At 37.8% G+C, this 16,790-nt stretch overlaps 3 protein-coding genes across 6 annotated transcripts; 1 reads left to right on the top strand and 2 right to left on the bottom strand.

Annotated features, from left to right (window-relative positions):
• Nucleotides 1-161: 161 nt before the first annotated feature.
• LOC120904105 (mitochondrial intermediate peptidase) lies at nucleotides 162-2,771 on the top strand. Its single transcript, XM_040313870.1, has 3 exons — nucleotides 162-590; nucleotides 654-1,183; nucleotides 1,248-2,771. Exons 1-3 carry the CDS (start codon nucleotides 462-464, stop codon nucleotides 2,677-2,679), a joined length of 2,091 nt encoding a protein of 696 aa, XP_040169804.1. The 5' UTR covers nucleotides 162-461; the 3' UTR covers nucleotides 2,680-2,771.
• Nucleotides 2,772-2,985: 214 nt separating this feature from the next.
• LOC120904096 (cullin-4A) lies at nucleotides 2,986-7,439 on the bottom strand. Its single transcript, XM_040313857.1, has 7 exons — nucleotides 6,641-7,439; nucleotides 5,129-6,510; nucleotides 4,823-5,050; nucleotides 4,092-4,199; nucleotides 3,857-4,027; nucleotides 3,644-3,796; nucleotides 2,986-3,455 (listed from the first exon to the last, which is right to left on the bottom strand). The coding sequence occupies exons 1-7, from the start codon at nucleotides 6,771-6,773 to the stop codon at nucleotides 3,360-3,362; spliced, it is 2,271 nt and encodes a 756-aa protein (XP_040169791.1). The 5' UTR covers nucleotides 6,774-7,439; the 3' UTR covers nucleotides 2,986-3,359.
• Nucleotides 7,440-8,134: 695 nt separating this feature from the next.
• LOC120895288 (arfGAP with SH3 domain, ANK repeat and PH domain-containing protein) lies at nucleotides 8,135-16,705 on the bottom strand. 4 transcript variants are annotated; one of them, XM_040298488.1, is made up of 16 exons: nucleotides 16,688-16,705; nucleotides 14,839-15,361; nucleotides 14,192-14,264; nucleotides 13,988-14,133; nucleotides 13,641-13,895; nucleotides 13,470-13,555; nucleotides 12,810-13,249; nucleotides 12,304-12,739; nucleotides 12,050-12,230; nucleotides 11,561-11,860; nucleotides 10,952-11,474; nucleotides 10,437-10,883; nucleotides 10,249-10,365; nucleotides 10,110-10,183; nucleotides 9,796-10,032; nucleotides 8,135-9,729 (listed from the first exon to the last, which is right to left on the bottom strand). In XM_040298488.1, exons 2-16 carry the CDS (start codon nucleotides 14,962-14,964, stop codon nucleotides 9,529-9,531), a joined length of 3,642 nt encoding a protein of 1,213 aa, XP_040154422.1. In that variant the 5' UTR covers nucleotides 14,965-15,361; nucleotides 16,688-16,705; the 3' UTR covers nucleotides 8,135-9,528. The 4 variants fall into 4 exon arrangements, with proteins under 4 accessions (XP_040154422.1, XP_040154419.1, XP_040154418.1 ...); XM_040298485.1 differs by lacking the exon at nucleotides 16,688-16,705 and adding an exon at nucleotides 16,035-16,584; XM_040298484.1 differs by lacking the exon at nucleotides 16,688-16,705 and adding an exon at nucleotides 16,376-16,584.
• Nucleotides 16,706-16,790: the final 85 nt, after the last annotated feature.

Below are 16,790 nucleotides of genomic sequence, written 5' to 3'. Positions count from 1 at the left end.
TAATTTTGTCCACCAACACAATCGCATAAAAGCACGAGCTTTTCGGCGGCCATCTTGAACCCTCAAAAACCCTCATAACGACTTTAAAAAACGCTCGCCAGCGAAGAAAAATCGCAACGATTTGGAGCGTTGGCGAGCTCGCAAAACCCGGTTTTTGGTCTGCGGTCATTCAATTTACAGCTTCTAGTTCAATACTTATATACATCACGGCTAATATCGCGGAGAGCCTGAAAAAAATTGTTAAAAAAAAACATATATTGTTTCCACACTATCAGTACAACGGCTGGCATCAAGCAATGGAGCTCTAGCAGTAGCAAAACTAGTATCAAAAAATAAATCCCAACCTTTTTAGAAGATTAACTGAAACAACCATTGGACAGCTGTATTGTTCACGAACGACAGTGCCATCCCATGCCTCATAGAACCTACGGCAAAGTTTAATAATAATCCAAGCAGCGGAAATGTTACGTCGGATGCAGCACTTTTCAAAAAACGTTTTACTGAAACGAAGGGTCAGTACATGGTCTCCCTTGACCACTGCATTTAACACTCGTCCGGAGAAAAGGATTAATTTTACCAAAAATGAAGTGGTTTGTATGCGTTTGCGGTCCGGTTCTGGGACAGCTAATATATAACTGTGTTGTATCTTGTAGGGTCTTTTTGGAAAACCGGAACTTACTTCGCATGAAGGGTTTTATGTACTCAAGGAAAAGGCTATCTTTAAAACGGACGATCTTATTGAGGAAGCTACTTCATCCAATCGTTCACGCAAAATGGTTGTTATCTTCGACGAGCTCTCCGACACCTTGTGCAAAGTGGCTGACCTGTCAGAATTCATAAGACTAGCTCACCCAGCATCAAATTATTGCTCGGCTGCTGAAGACGCGTGCATCACGATAAGCGGCATTGTAGAAAAACTGAACACACATAAGAAGCTATTCAACGCTTTGAAAAGTGTTGTTGACAACGGAGACCAGTTTGAGACAAGCGATGTCGATAAACATGTGGCCAGGCTTTTCCTGTTTGATTTTGAACAAAGTGGTATTCACTTAGAAGAAGAGGCTCGTCAGCGGGTGGTGTTTCTAAATGATTGTATCCTTCAGCTTGGTCAACGTTTCATGGCCGGAGCGGTTCATCCCAGAAGCATTTCAAAAAATATCCTCCCGGCAGCTGTTTTGCCTTTGTGAGTGTTTCTTGCATTGCTTTGGCAGAAAGATATAAATAATTCATTTTATTATTGTTCACAGCTTTGCATCGGATGGTGAAAATATCCTCGTATCCGGACTTTATGCCGATTCTGCTAACAGTGTGGCTCGTGAATCGGCATATCGCCTATTCCTTTACCCAGACGAACAGCAGGAGCGACTTTTGGCGGAGATGCTTAAATGCCGCAACGAGCTGGCAACCGTTTGCGGATTTCCAACCTATGCTCATCGAGCGCTTAAAGCAAGCACTGTAGAAACACCAGAAATGGTCGATATGTTTTTGGATTCGCTGAACGAACAATTGCAACCTCGTGCGGCAAATGATTTTGCAATTATGCAGAAAATGAAATCTTTAGAATGTGGTGCTAATGTTCCGCTAGCGGCTTGGGACACTCCGTACTTCACATCCTCACTAAAACGCAAACATCTGCAGGCCAGTGCGTCAGAGTTTTCACCATATTTCAGTCTAGGGGCATGTATGGAAGGATTAAATCTTTTGATGAATAGTCTGTTTGGGATTTCTCTAAGAAATACTGAAATGGAGCCGGGTGAATCGTGGTTTCATGATATATACAAACTTGCTGTTGAACATGAAACGGAGGGTTTGCTCGGTCACATTTATTGTGATTTCTTTGAACGACAAGGAAAACCGAACCAAGATTGTCATTTCACAATTCAAGGAGGCAAAGTAATGCCGGACGGAAGTTTTCAAAATCCAATTGTTGTCGTTATGTTGAATCTTTCGCAACCCCGCTGGTCAGGGCCGACGCTGTTGACTCCCTCCATGGTGGACAACCTATTTCATGAGATGGGGCATGCCATGCATTCGATGCTTGCACGGACGGAATTTCAACATGTGACAGGTACTAGGTGCAGCACAGACTTTGCAGAAGTTCCCTCAGTGTTAATGGAATATTTTGCCAATGATCCACGCGTGTTACGGTCGTTCGCTAAACATTTTCAAACGCAAGAACCCATGCCAGAAAGCATGTTAGAACGTCTCTGCACATCCAAACATTTGTTCGCTTCAAGTGAGATGCAGTTGCAAGTTTTTTATTCCGCTTTGGATCAAGTTTACCATGGAAATCATGATATGCATGCCGAAAACACAACTCAGACGTTACAAAGAGTGCAAGAAAAGTATTACGGCCTTCCCTATGTCGAAAATACAGCATGGCAGCTGCGCTTTTCACACCTGGTTGGATACGGTGCGAAGTATTATTCTTACCTTATTTCACGTGCAATTGCTTCCTGGATATGGCAAACATACTTTGAACGGGATCCATTCAGTCGAACCGAAGGAGAGAAATATCGTCGAGGTTGTCTGGCATACGGTGGCGGCATTCCTAGTCGTTTGTTAGTATCCAATTTCTTAGGACGTGAAATCACTCCCACGAATTTAACCTCGAGTCTGATTAGTGAGATAGATACATTTAACGAGCGTCTGAAGCACGTAGACGACTACTTCAGATAGTCTAATTTGTTTGAAACTGGTGTTTAAATTAGTAATGTGCGAATAGCAAACCAAGGGAATGAGAGCAAACATAAAATCGCGAGTTAAAACTATTTAGTAAAAAATCTTTTTTTAACACATCTGAACATTAAACGGCCATAAACGTTATTCATTATGAGCGAGAGAAGCGTAAACGTATGCCTTCAACTGAAAAATGGTAAACCCCAAATGCTTATAATTACCTTATTGTTAAATTACTGTGGGTTATTTTCTCATTTGAATCATCTTGCGTTGGTTCATAACAACATACTTTGAAATGTTGTCCAATTATTATTACATATACGATCTTCGCAGATTTATTACAAAATGTACATGCGGATGTTTAAAATCAAAGAGCAGTTCAAGTCTAATGCCTTTTTCAGTAGGTTGCGATGAACATTACTTTTTGCTTATCTTTTAATCGAATGAATTTAAACAGAAACTCGAAAATTCTTTAAATTCATTTCATTAGTGATAAAAAAAGTCTACTACAAAAGAATGCTTCTCAATGTGTATGTTGTTTCTTCATTTTTGTGACGAATCCTTGGATATCCCTATAGTTCGCAGTTGTTTTTAACAAAAAAAAAAGATATTTTCACAAACACCTGCTCAATTTTACAATTTATAAAGTAAAACGTATTTTTTAGAGTAAACGAAAGGAATTAGGCAACGTAATTATACTGGTTTTGGTTATCCTTATCACGTTCCATATAATCTCGATCTATCAATGATTCGATTCGTTTCTTTAAATCGGCCGGCTGAAAAAAAAGGAATTTGAAAAGGTTACATGATTTGATAAAACATGAATTTGTAAGTGTTCTTAAATTTTACTAAGAAACGATTTTTTTTTCTCTTTTTGCTGCTGTTATAGCTACATACTAGGTTAGATTCTTTTATAATAAAACATAGGTTGAAATATAAAAACCATAACAACAAAAGAGCTCACCTTAACTGGAAAAGTGAGCTGTTTATATAATTCCGTGATTAACAAGTTGTGACTAAGTGTTTTTCTCATCTTCATAATGCGGACAATTGCTGCGTCAATTTGATATTGTCGGTCTTGATATACACGTTCTTCTGTGGCTTTTTGTTCTTCCGTCTGAAAAAAAAAAAGATTTGTTATGTTTTGGTTTTTTCTCACTAATATTTTAAATGTTACCGTTTCCTTCATTTGGATTTGATTTATTTTAATCCTAAACAACTTATTGGTGAATTCATTGTTGAACTGAAATTTGTCAGTGTTTTCCACTTCACGACCTTTGGGTATTTTCGTCAAAACACGTGCCTTTCCACAAGCGAGCGATTGTAAGGTGCGTTTCAATTCTCCATTCTGTAAACAATTGGTAAGTATGCAAATTATAGTGAACTTTTGAAAACCAGATGTATAAAGCTACCTCTATATTAACTGCTGCACGAATTTCTTCGAATGTAATAGCAGCATTATAGTTGAACAACAGCAACACTAGTGCCTGAAACAGAGACACTTGCAAATCTTTTGGTCCCTGTAAACAATAAAAAAGAAGACGTTGTGTTATATCAACTATCTATGTATATACCTTTTGTGGTAACTGGTACATTTAGCCCGGATACAGGGCTGCGCAACAAAAATTGAAGGATACTCTTTACTATGAGGTTTACGCTGTAATAATTGGCTTCGAAACCCAATTCAAATCAGGAACGACCCATTAAGAGTACTTTAACCAAAACCAAACCCCTACTGATCCCGAAACCGATACAGTACACATAATAAACCCATACCGGTCATGGATCCAATCAGGAACTTATGCCGGTCTTACTACCTATCATGCACCTACACCGATCCTGAGGCCGATGCTGAACTCATATTGGTCCTGAAACTGATACTGAACCTTTACCAATCCTGAAACAGCTCCCGATCTTATTACGATCCAGGAACTGTTCCTGGACCTGTGTAAGAGCCGGATCGCAACATGAACCTGTTTGGGTTCTGGAACCAATACAGTTCCTGTTCTGGCCCAGTAACTAATTCTGCATGGCTACGAACCATATAAGGCATTATATGTACAGACTACGAATGGCGTATGAATTAACGGAGGAAATCGTGCAGAAATTTTAGCTCAATTTGTATGTAGATAATTAACCTTACCGCATCAAATTGGGCTTTAAGTACGCAATGTCCAAGCGTTGGCTGCCATTGCAGTTTTCGGCCACTGTGTTTTGCTAGGTAGAATTTGTTGAAAATCGATTGATACTGTAATAATTCCTGAGGAAGTGTAACCTCCATGACAGGATACGTTGGCCAAAATCCCATTGTCAAGATGTTAACAGTTAGATCGATGTTCTGAAGTTCCTTGTGTTCCGAGTTCTGCATGCTCTGAAGACAGAATAAGAAAACACCATCAGAGCCCATGAGAATTTGTGACATAAAAGTAAAAGCCACGTGTTAACTTACCTGTTTAAAAGCAAAATTTATGTCACGACTCAGTTCCATATCCTTGAACATTCCTTCTAGCTTTGATGTGAATCCTCCGCCGCATTCTTGTTTGAGTTTGGATAACATGCTTTTTTCCGCATCAACTGAAGCAGACTTGCCAACTAGCAGGCGTTTGGCCAAATCTTTTTTGTAAAATGCTTCAAACACGTCCTTGCCGTGAATGAACCTAAATTGCACCATTATCTTATCAAGAATCTGTTCTAACTCTTCTTCGGTTGCCTCCTTGTTTCCTGCGCGCAATTTCATATCGACATATTTCGCAATCAATTCTGCCGGTTTATTAGATCGTTGGTTTATGAAGTACTCAAAAGCTTCGCGTAGCGAGTTTCCGAATTTTTCATTCCTTTCGAAGCATGTATTAACAATGTTATCCATTTTGTCTTTATAGTCCAGTAGATCCTGCACCATCGATTTGTCCTTCTCTGGATCTATGACGATGGTTCGTCCCTTCTTTTTTATGTAAGCATTAAAATGTGCACAGAGTTCCGTCGTACCATTTTTGACACGACTGAACAACTTGTAAAGTCGGGTAAGATCACTCAGCCTGTTTTCCTCTAATAGTTGGTCTAAACCTTTTTGCAAAATTCCAGTTACATGTTCATTGATAAGCTGTCTCTCAACGGTTACGATCAGTTGATGCCTTGTACAGCCATCGAGATAGTGTTCTAAGCGTTCTTCTTCTTCGTTCAAACGCTTGTCCACGTGCTGCAAATAATCCGGAACATCAAGCTCTTCCATCTTGGCTTGGCCTTCCGCTTGATACAAATGTTTCGTGGCCATGAGGAACTTTTGCTCGAACGCGTCTCTATAGATTTGCAAATCAGATAGCATTCTTAAAAGGCTCTTTAGTAGAGACCGATCTACCGTGTCACCATGCCGCTCTTTTTCGATCAATATAAGAATTCCTTCGACGGTACGTGCTTGTACTAAGTTGTTCATAGCAATATGATCACGGAAAAGTTCTAGCCCCATTTCCCAAATCGAATGCACTGTTGGATTATTCAAAACGTATATGCGATCAAGATATAGGAAAATGCTACGAATCATGATCATCTGTTGGCAGTGCGATTGCCAATAATCGTTCATTTTCTTTAGATACACCAATTTGTCGCCCGATTCAGACAAAAAAGGTACAATGTTTGCCTTCACATGCTGCTCCACTAGGGCCGTCAGGTTGACGTATAATTGCGAATCCATCTTGTCTTCACACATATGCGATACGGCCTGGCAGAGACATTCTAGCGAGTATTCAATAGGTGTAGACGTCTGAATAGCAATTACTGCTTTGCGTAGCTGATTCCATGTAGTTTCTTCAAAATTTTCCGGAATTGATGGGTAAGCTGAAATCAAACCGGAACGACATTGAGATCCTGACCAAAAATATAAGAGGCTCTTGCGCAGCAGCTCGACGTCTGTAATGTCGATTTACGCAAGGTCATACAAGCGAAAGGAGCAGCACATAATACTTACATTTCATATTTTTAATTATTATTTTTTTAACATCTCCGGGCTTTCCAGTTGCAGTTGTTTTAATAATTGCTCCGTTGATAGGGCTCAGGGCCGAAAAATTGGCCCGTTTTTTATCGTTTTCGGTATGGTGCATTTTCTTAGTTTTACTATTCACTTTCACTGGTGAGGGGTATTTGTGGTAATTTCTAATAAATGAAACTAGCTGCTAAGTTTTCCTATAAGGCTTATTCTTTTCAGTTAGGCACTTTGTGAAATAACATAACTTTTGAAATAGTGACGTTTTGTGCACCAAAAAATTTTTACTGTGGTATAACGCCACTTAGCGTACGATATATAGCCCTTGTTGTGATGAACTCTTCTCCTATCGTCGCTTTAAATTTTCCAGCGTTTTACTTCTCTTTTTATTATTTCAATTACACAAAGTGATTGAGAACGTATTTGTATAAAGAATCACTGTTGTTTTCTACTAGTAGTGCCAGAATCAGATGCTGCAGCCTTTAGCTGCGAATTTTTATCATCTAGCAGAAAAGAACACTTCCACTGTGGTTAGAACGCTCAAACGAAGGAAAAAAAAAAACAAAAATGCCCGAATGTCCGCGGCTGCAGCGCAAACACCACAGGTGGCTCTACAACGAAACTACAGCAGAAATGCGTACAAGCATAAAGCAGATCCTTTTTCAGACTATACTTTACACAATGCGGACAACTAGCTGCTCAATATTTTGTGCAAAATTTCCGCTAGAAGATCACACCAAACATTTGCAACACTCGGAAGCTATGTATTTTATTGGTTAACAATTTTGCTGTCGCTCCTGAAAACGTCAATCAAACGTCAATTTCGCGTCATTGCCAGTTTATGTTGTACATTTGAGAGACGAACTCTGCGGAACGGTTGTCTAGTGCTAAGAATTTATTGCACTACATTGCAAAACAGCGGTTACGGTTATGTTTTGTTTATAGACTAAAGCTCGTTCTCTTTTAGCAGTAATGTTTGGGCATGTTATGTTGGTTCTCTGTATTGTTTTATAATTGATATCACAACTAAGTGTTTTTATCGGCCATAAGTAGCCGATAAAATACGTAGCTTCCGAGTGTTGCAAATGTTTGGTGTGATCTAGCGGAAATTTTGCACAAAATATTGAGCAGCTAGCAATAATGGACCACAATTGCGGATATACATAGTACATAAACCATATTTAAACGTGAAAATTTACTTTTAATCCACTAAACTCAGTTGGATATATGTTGCTACTCATAGCAGTTTGTGCGCTGCAGTGTCAAAATGCGCATAATTTTCACGAAGAATATCGCAAATGTGAGAATACGGTTGTAGCACATAACAGAAGAAACAGAGGCGCTGTTTAATGCGTGTGCATATAACAATATGCAAAGTTTAGAGGCAAAGGAGACTCTAAGAGGTCTTAAAACAACAACAATATGCAAAGTTACACAATGAATTAATAGTTTCGGAAAAAAATAAGTTCCATACAGTTATTGAGGTCTAACAATGAAATCTGTACATTTAATCTATTTAGCAGTTCAACATTTCATTCGATAAATACTACAATGATTTCAGTAACTATAAGCTGTTTCTGTGATTTTGTTCATTTTGGTTTGATTAATGGATTTTATTAATTTTTGCTGGTGATAGTCTATGTCACAACTAACATTTTTTATGAGGAATTTCTGTTAAAATTACTATTATTACGCTTTGCTGTGTAAGAGTGTGACAGAAGTATTCAAACAATTTCCATTCGATTGCATATTTTCCATCATTTGGCAGTTATCACTTACTTGTATTATTTCTATTGTTGACGAAAAAGATTTCTTGAATATTATACTACAGAACCAATATCAAATGCCAAAATACAGGTATGAAACTGACATAAAAGGTGATCCCATAGAAGCTACGATGCTACATTGAACAATTCACCGAGAATATATTTTAAAACACATATGTTGAAGGTAACTTAATATGAAACTAAAGAAGATGTATATAAATATTTCCTAAAATAAATTTGATTGAATAGATGCTTAGCAAAATTCTATACATACTGGCACGTGCAATTTTCGTACATTCATTTTATGTATTGTAACATATAATAATTCTGCATATTCCATTGTTAGTTTCAATCAATATATCCCATTTACTTTGCGATTTTTTATATGCTGTATACATATGTATGATAATGGTTCCACGCTACCGACATTTACCGTGTTTTTAAATATATATATATATTACAATAACTGCCCCTCTATTTTGGTTGAACTGTGTTTGTTGCTTATCGTACCCAGCAGCTGTATTAACAAATGCATGCACTTTTTTGCAATATTTATGATGAATTGGTTATTGCCGAAATTAAAACTACAACGTTAATATATTCTTACGTTATAACGACTGTCTTGCTGTGTGTTGAATTAATGACATGTGTAACGGAAGGAGTAAAATGCTATTTAGACTAATCTGTTTAAAATGTAACAGCCAGAAGGAAACATAAGAACGTCAGGTCTTATGTTCGCTTAACCAAACGATTAATTATGCTCGACATTGGTGTAAGCTAAACCTCGTTTAACCATATACAGTTGCAGTTTAAACCGATTACATGAACACAAAAATAGATAGCATATCCTGAAATCCCATCATTATGCAACGATCATGGTACGTCATATATTATTGGATACTAATAGAATATAAAAATGGAGCTGAACAGTGAATGCTAGTATATAAGTAAAACAATAAGGAAAACTGCACCGGTACTGGTCACATATAAGCTTCCTCCAAGCATTTGGTCAGTATGAGACTAGGAACAGTAATGGGTTGTACAATTTGATCAGTTATTTGTTTCATTGGGCTTCACTTTGTCGCAGTCATTAGAATATTGAGCCGTTTAGTCATCCATCATTTGTACAAAACTAACCGGAAACATTCCACGTCTCATACTGTCTCCTTCTATTTGGCCTTCCATCCAGTTTTCATCGTCAGTTCTTTCGTTCAGTACTATTAATATTTCACCCTCTTTGAACTCAAGTTCATCATCGTTATCAGCATTACAATCGTATAACGCACGGCACCGACGCAATGCACCTCCCTGTAGGTAAATTACCAAAATAATTGTAATTAAAACCGTCGCTTTATGTAGCACAATCATACTTACAAAACTTCTACTGGATAAATTAAATGAATCCAAATCAACACAAGATGCATCCCCACTATTATCATTGCGACTATAGCTACTATTCAAAGAATCCATATGGCCACCGGACGAAGATGCCACCGAGTTATCTAAAGCGTTAGAACGTATACCGGATGTGTCATATTTGGAATAACTTGTTTCCTTTGTATCCCCATCTAAGTTTGAGTCATAACCGGCGCTTGAAGCTGGTCCTTTTATCTTTAGTTTTGAATAGTAAAGCAATATGCAATTAATTCGTTGTAGCAGCTAAATTCAAGTTTGTTAAACATAATTACCTTACGTCTCATAATAATAGCATCATCAACAGATGTCAAGCTTTCATTGGATTGTCCATTAGCAAAAGATTTTTCTGTGAAAAGTTAAAAAAACACGTGATTATATTGTTTTCTTTTTGTCGAGGAACTGCGGCAATACCTGTATTAGATATTTGCGTTACAGCAATTTGTGAAGGTATTGGCTGCTTGGGACGGTTGGAAACAGGTTTCAGTTGAGGGATTTCTCCGGCAGGCGGCAGGACCAGCTTAGCGCCAGCTGCAAAAAGTAAAGGTAGATGTGTTGGCAATTTGTTATGCTATGCTTTGGTCGGCGAGAATATAACATGCCTAAGTTTCGTCCAAGAGATTCTCCACTTGGAGATCGCTTGTGGCCTCCAGTGAAGGTACTTAAGAAATTTGGGTCACGGTTTCCACTACCTACACTGACCGCAGCTCCTGAAGATGTATACGGCTCGTACCGATCAAATATTTTGTTATCAAAGAGCAGTTGTGCTTGCATTGATTTAGTCGAACCTCCTCGCATTTCGCTTGATAAAAGCGCGGCTGGCACTGACGATGCACTGTTGTTAGATATCGGGTCGGATCCTCGCAAATGTGGCAATGTACTATACATATCTGGATGATGATGATGAAGTCCGTGTAGAACATGCTGCGACGAAACTCCAAACAATTCATTGTCTAAGTTTTGTGAATGTCGAGGAGCATGTGGTAGCGTGCCGTATGTTGTAGGTGGAGGCGCTGGAGCAGTCCGTTTCTTCAAAGATCCTACATTTACTGTAAAGATATGGAACAATCATACCTGTACTAAACAAGGAAAGGGGGGAGGGTTGAATATTACACACCAGAAGATGGTTTTTTGTTTGTGGACGTGTTAAAGGTTGCTACGCTTGTAGACGTTAGTTGTGACGTTGAAACTCCCTGCCTAACGCTGCTACTGGAGCTGTTACCTATTGGACTAGATCCTGATGTTGGAGCAGATACTCCAATCATGCCAATGGAATTTTGTACAGAACTACTGGTGCCGCTAGCATAATGCGAGGAGAAAACTGTCGATGTGTTGAACTGTTTTGGACTAGTACCAGATGAAGGGATTGGTGGTATTTGACGCTGGTCTCGCGCAATATTAGGATTACAACTTGAACTTGGACTTGAACCACTTTGAATTGAGTCACACGTAGAGGATCGCGATCGCAATGCTACTGGGGAATCTCCTCCAACAAAACTAGGCGGTCTGGAACGCGATTTTCGTTCATCCATCAAAGCCGTATCATCGTCAGAAAAGTCTGTTGAGCCATCGTCATGTATATTCCAATCAGTATTAATGTGATCAAATGCACTTTTCTCGCGCTTCATCGCATGTTCAATCTATAAACAGCAAAATAAACCATCAGTCATTTTTAGCGGAACGTAAATAACGAAAAAATTCTAATCATAATAGTTAAATTCGTTACCAATTCTTTGCATGCTTCGTTTCCCATTTCTTTGGCTATATCCAACGCTAGCTTATTTTGGGAATTACGTATATCGCAGTCACAGCCAGAACGAAGCAACAACTTCATGCATTCTCGACGATCGTGTAAAGCGCATAGATGTAGTGCAGTGTTTTTACCGCTCATTTCCATTGGGCCGGGCGGGTTGGTTTGCTTATTCAATCCTTGTGCAGTCATGTTTTGAATGAGAAAATCTACAATGTGTAGCGTTGAACCCATTTCGCGCAACACTGCTAAATGTAGAGCGGTTTCTCCAAAATCCTATAAAGAACCATCACTCTCTTTTAGTTAAAAAATTCGAAAATAATGTTTGTCTTAAACATTCAAGATATGAAATAATAAAATGTTGAATGTTCAATAAGGCTTTGAATTAGTAGACATGACGTTTATATCAAGTGCTTTATATTTTCTGTACTGTACTAGCTTTGCGTTGGATATTTTTCAACTTACCGAGGATGGTAAAACACAGGTAAGATCTGCGCCTTCTGCCCATACTTGCAAAAGTTGGCCGAGATCAGCGTTGATGACCGCTTGTTCTAGATCATTTCTAAGATCTCGATCATCGGCGCACGTTCGCATTACGTATCGTTTAGCCACATATTTTGCACGAATAAAATCGTATCGTTCCTCCCTGAAACCAAAAAAAAAAACATTCAGCCGAATATTAAATGCATTCAAAAAATCCAAAATAGACAAATACTTACATAGTGCTTTCCGGGGTTAATTTGCCCTGTGCAAGGGTGGCTTCCATTACTTCATTTAAAGCGTTATTACCCATTGCACGGGCAACTAGGAGCTGTGCAGTTGTTAGATTATCCAAAGTTAGACTTTGTATACGCGAATGATGCACACCAAGGTCTCGATGTACCCCGGAGCATTGGATGCACACCAAAATTCCGAAATTCAAACTTATCCAAGTGACATCATTACGGGAACCACAATCGCAACACTGGTCATTCCCAGGTAAATTTTGTATATGTTTAATAACAGTTTTTTGCAGTTCTATTAAACTTGGGCTCATCTGTGGATTGGCATGTTGGAACGCTTTAGCCAGTGCTTTTTCTTTGCAATTTATCAATACTGACATCCAAGCTTTTTGATCCGCCTCATCCTCTGCTTGAAAGTGATAGGATCGATTGTCTGCAAAAAGAAAAAGTGTTATTTCATGATAAAAAATAAAAGTGCAAGATGAACAAAGATGCATATTTACAACTAATTAAGTCAAAGCCTTTCCTGTCGTCTGCAAGAGGTTTTATTTGACAGGTTAGTAGATTGACTCGTGTCGGTGCTTTTGTTTCATCTGCATGGCAAATGTCTAGGAATCCATCGGCTGTCACACGGCATCGTCGCTTCTGCCACACACGGCGCACTTTGCCTTCACTCTTTTTTAGGAGATGTCCACTTCGAGTAATACCATGATTTTTATCGCCTTGCAATTGATGTAGTGAGTATCCAATGGCTCCACTCTTATCACCGGATGGAACATTCTCTACGCGATCAAAATCTGGCGTTGAACGCAATAGGGTGCGCAATTCGAGTAGCTTTCGACGTTCCTCGTCCTGTTTGTGCCGGATTGTTTGCAGCTTGATACTTAGTTCTTCTATGTATGTGCCAAAATGAGCTATTGTTTTGAGACCATCCTTAAAGTAACTGAAAAAGCAAAAAAAAATACAAATAACGTGACAAATATAAGAAATGAGTTGGACTTGGTTACGCGAAACCTTCATATGTATACTTCAATGCGTGTATTTGTGTGTGTGTGTGTGTGTTTTTTTTTAAATTATTTTATGATTGTTTGTCAAGGTACACCCTATGATCGGTAAATTCCCAAGGAAGTCGCTCTCTTGCTCTCTCTTGTTGGCATACTTACTTATTTTGAGCGTGGTAATATTCCACCAAGTGCTGTAGCAACTCGATTCCCTTTTTGGTTTTGATTTCGTTGAATTTTATAAGGTACTGAAATCACATAACAACAAAGCTATTTATCGGTGGCCATTTGGGGGAGTAAAAAATGCAATAATATTAACACATTAATTATTACCTCGCACATTTGTAACTGAAAAACACGTCTTTCTTTTTCGATTTCTTCCGCAATTTCTGCGGGTGTCACTTCCGTTCTCATCATTCCTACTTCTTTTGCCAGAGCTTTTTTCTCCTTTTCAATTTTCATCAATTTTGAATCATAGTCTTTGGCCGCTTTATCAAATGGTCGTTTCATTTCACCTTTCATTCCGCGCAGTTCCGACTTAAGCAAAGAATCCACCGGAAACATTACAATATTGTTGATGTTTTGCATCTGTAGGAATGAGATATTGAAAAATATATCTGTAAGAATGATATAAAACTAACACAGCAATGCATGTGGTCTATCTGTTGCTTTAAACCTACCAATGTTTTCATTAGTGCACTCAGCTCTTTGGTTACAACGGAAAATTTTAGGAATGCAGCCCCAATATCCGGTTCTTCTTTCGACAAAGCTACCGAACCAAGACGTTCCAATGCTCGGACCAAACACATCTCATTATCCACATGAGCTGAAATTGAAATAATGTTAGTCAATCCTTAATTTCATGTTTCAAAAATTATACTTACTGTTTCCTGAATTATGTATGGCCTTAACTGCCTTTTTTAGTTTTGTTAATCCTTCACGATCGAAATCCAATGTCTGATTAAGGGAACATAAATACAAATTTATTGGAGAGCCAAATTGGTGTTAAAAATAAATACTCGTGCTTTTCAATCCTCTGGCATCTATCATATGAATCAGAATTGCAATTACTTTTGATAGCTTTCATACATTGGCATTAATTGATGTGAAATTCTAAGCTAAAAATTACACAAAACTAATCAAAATGAATTTTCCTATAAAAAGGTACCGCCAACATAGTTCAGTAGAAACGGCAGTCAAACAATAAACAATCATCCATAAGATTCACGTCTTAACTCGATGTCCTTATATGACATGTATATACAAGTGCAGCCAGCTATCGTTTTTGGAGTGCAGAGGGCCATTAATTAAAATTCAATTCACCATCGCAAAATGACGTCTCGCAGTATTTCAGTTTTATACACCCATGTAGCCTTCTTACCCTTTTATTAAATATTGCATACCTAACACCATTTAATTTGCATATATAATATGATAGAGTATATGCCCAGGAACACAAATTAACAGTAAAGAGTACTTCACGAGAACTTCAACATAATATATATTTTAATTGTGGTCTTTATAAGCTCACCTCTTCTAGTGTTGCTATTGTTTGTCGGCACTGGGCCATCCGTGACACAAAGGTGGATGTAGTAGGAGAATTATAGTCCTCTCGAGTTTCCTCAAGGAACTCCCCCACACCAATTAGCTCAGGCATCTTTTTTTAATTTATGTGTTTAGTTGTTTATTTAAAATTTTACAGTATTCACTTGGGTAACAATCAGACAAATAGTTTTATCGGACACGATTGTTGAATCTTTTATCGTGCATAGCACTTTAAACTCTGACTAGAGCGAATGTAAGATGCCGATTTCTTTCAAAGACCGAACATTTACTCTTTGTACTCACTGCTTTCACATGCATTATGATCGACACAGTAATGTAATATTGGAGCAATGTATCGATGTTTTTCCGCCACAACAAAATCACTGACTGCACCATTGCATATTTTATAATGGTTTTTGATATCAAGTTTGATCACGATTGGTTCGAACAACAGATTTGTTTGCTTTTACTGTTCTCCGTCACTTGTCGTTTTAAATCATAATTTCTATCTGAAGTGGAAATAGTAAGATGTGATTTGGCTAAATATTTTACATTTTAGGTGTGCCTAAAATATTCCCCATACATCTTGACGACCAGTATCGTTGAGTTCCATAATGTCTAAAAATACGTTTTTCGCATTCTGTGTTATTTATACGATAGTAGGATAACGGACACCAGTTGTTCTGGCGCTCCAATGTAGCACCCTATCTTGGCAAACACTAATCTCTTCTTTTATGAACAAATAATCAAAATATGCAAATAGTCCACTAACATTTTTTTATAATATCCATCAAATGATTAAAAAGGGCCTTTTTATTTTCAACCAAAAAGCCCTTTAAACGCCAAGGCTCAGAAAAAAGTGATTTATGAATATAATTTAATTGATGAAACATGTAGAAAATATAATGGATATTAGCACGATTTCAATATTTCCTTAAATTTATCTGGTACGTATTATTCCAGTAATGATTATAATATAAACAAAAAATAATGCAATATCAGTTTTGCATATTACACAGGAGTTTGAAGGAAATAGAGAAGCGGGCAATGAACATCACCACGTATCTTTTAAATGGCTCGAAACATCATGGCATTGCGCGGGTATGTTTAGAACAGTTTCTACCTATTCAGAAAATTTGACTAAACTAACATTACTAAAAACTAAAATGGAAATACGTGTACTTCATTTGCATGGAGCAGAGAGCCGAATTCGCTTCTCAATTTGAAGGTTGAGGAATTGATGTTACGAACTGCGTTGTATGACTCATTACTTCATTATTTAGGGTAAAAAATGCATTGTATTCAATTCATAACTGGTCAACACTTTTGTTAGAGCACTGTATATAAGTTTTTGGTGGCCGCAATATAACCAAAGTTGTTTCCGTATAAACACGCCCTCGATATATACAGAATGTAATATCATATCACAGACAGAGCGCACTTTTGTTGCAATTGCATCGGAATCATCAGTCGTTTGCTCTGAAGATTTTACGTGAAAGCAATCTTGGACTAAATATTTTTACTTTGTTGCACACTATGTTCAGATCTCTTTTGGAATTTCGCGCCGAGTTGATTACATTTCGATCACCGCGATTACAGTCCCGCACTTGGCTGTTTTGCCATCGCCCCGAAAAGCTGTTCGTTTTGCAATTATGTTTCTTTTATGTCTGCTTCTTGCGTCTCTTTGCTTCATAGCAGTGTTGCGTGAAACTACATGTTCAAGATTTGCCTTTTTGTACACGACGTTTAAAAATTGCATAGAACACAAATATAGAAAATGATAGAAGTGTCATGAAATTATTTAATTAAATTAAAAACCGTTACATGTACTTTACATTTGATAATTCTAATAAAAATGTCTTGGTTTCACAATTAACACATAAAAATCGCCTATTTATCTGGCACCACGGTAGCAGACTGTTTCTACGTTGACAGATA

The sequence above is a fragment of the Anopheles arabiensis genome, chromosome 2 (genome assembly GCF_016920715.1).
Source record: "Anopheles arabiensis isolate DONGOLA chromosome 2, AaraD3, whole genome shotgun sequence".
Classification (NCBI taxonomy): domain Eukaryota; kingdom Metazoa; phylum Arthropoda; class Insecta; order Diptera; family Culicidae; genus Anopheles; species Anopheles arabiensis.
Note: the sequence above shows the minus strand (reverse complement) of the source record. Positions and strands in the feature narration are given on the sequence as shown.

Bases quoted from the DNA above. Each gene is read 5' to 3' on its own strand.
- LOC120904105 (XM_040313870.1), top strand. From the start codon at position 462: ATGTTACGTCGGATGCAGCACTTTTCAAAAAACGTTTTACTGAAACGA. The intron at 591-653 runs GTTTGTATGCGT...TGTATCTTGTAG, and splicing joins ATTTTACCAAAAATGAAGTG to GGTCTTTTTGGAAAACCGGA. The intron at 1,184-1,247 runs GTGAGTGTTTCT...TATTGTTCACAG, and splicing joins CCGGCAGCTGTTTTGCCTTT to CTTTGCATCGGATGGTGAAA.
- LOC120904096 (XM_040313857.1), bottom strand. From the start codon at position 6,773: ATGCACCATACCGAAAACGATAAAAAACGGGCCAATTTTTCGGCCCTG. The intron at 3,797-3,856 runs GTAACATTTAAA...TTTTTTTTTCAG, and splicing joins AAATCCAAATGAAGGAAACG to ACGGAAGAACAAAAAGCCAC. The intron at 3,456-3,643 runs GTGAGCTCTTTT...CTTTTTTTTCAG, and splicing joins AGCTCACTTTTCCAGTTAAG to CCGGCCGATTTAAAGAAACG.
- LOC120895288 (XM_040298488.1), bottom strand. From the start codon at position 14,964: ATGCCTGAGCTAATTGGTGTGGGGGAGTTCCTTGAGGAAACTCGAGAG. The intron at 13,896-13,987 runs GTAGGTTTAAAG...TCATTCCTACAG, and splicing joins GTGCACTAATGAAAACATTG to ATGCAAAACATCAACAATAT. The intron at 12,740-12,809 runs GTAAATATGCAT...TTCTTTTTGCAG, and splicing joins AGGCTTTGACTTAATTAGTT to ACAATCGATCCTATCACTTT.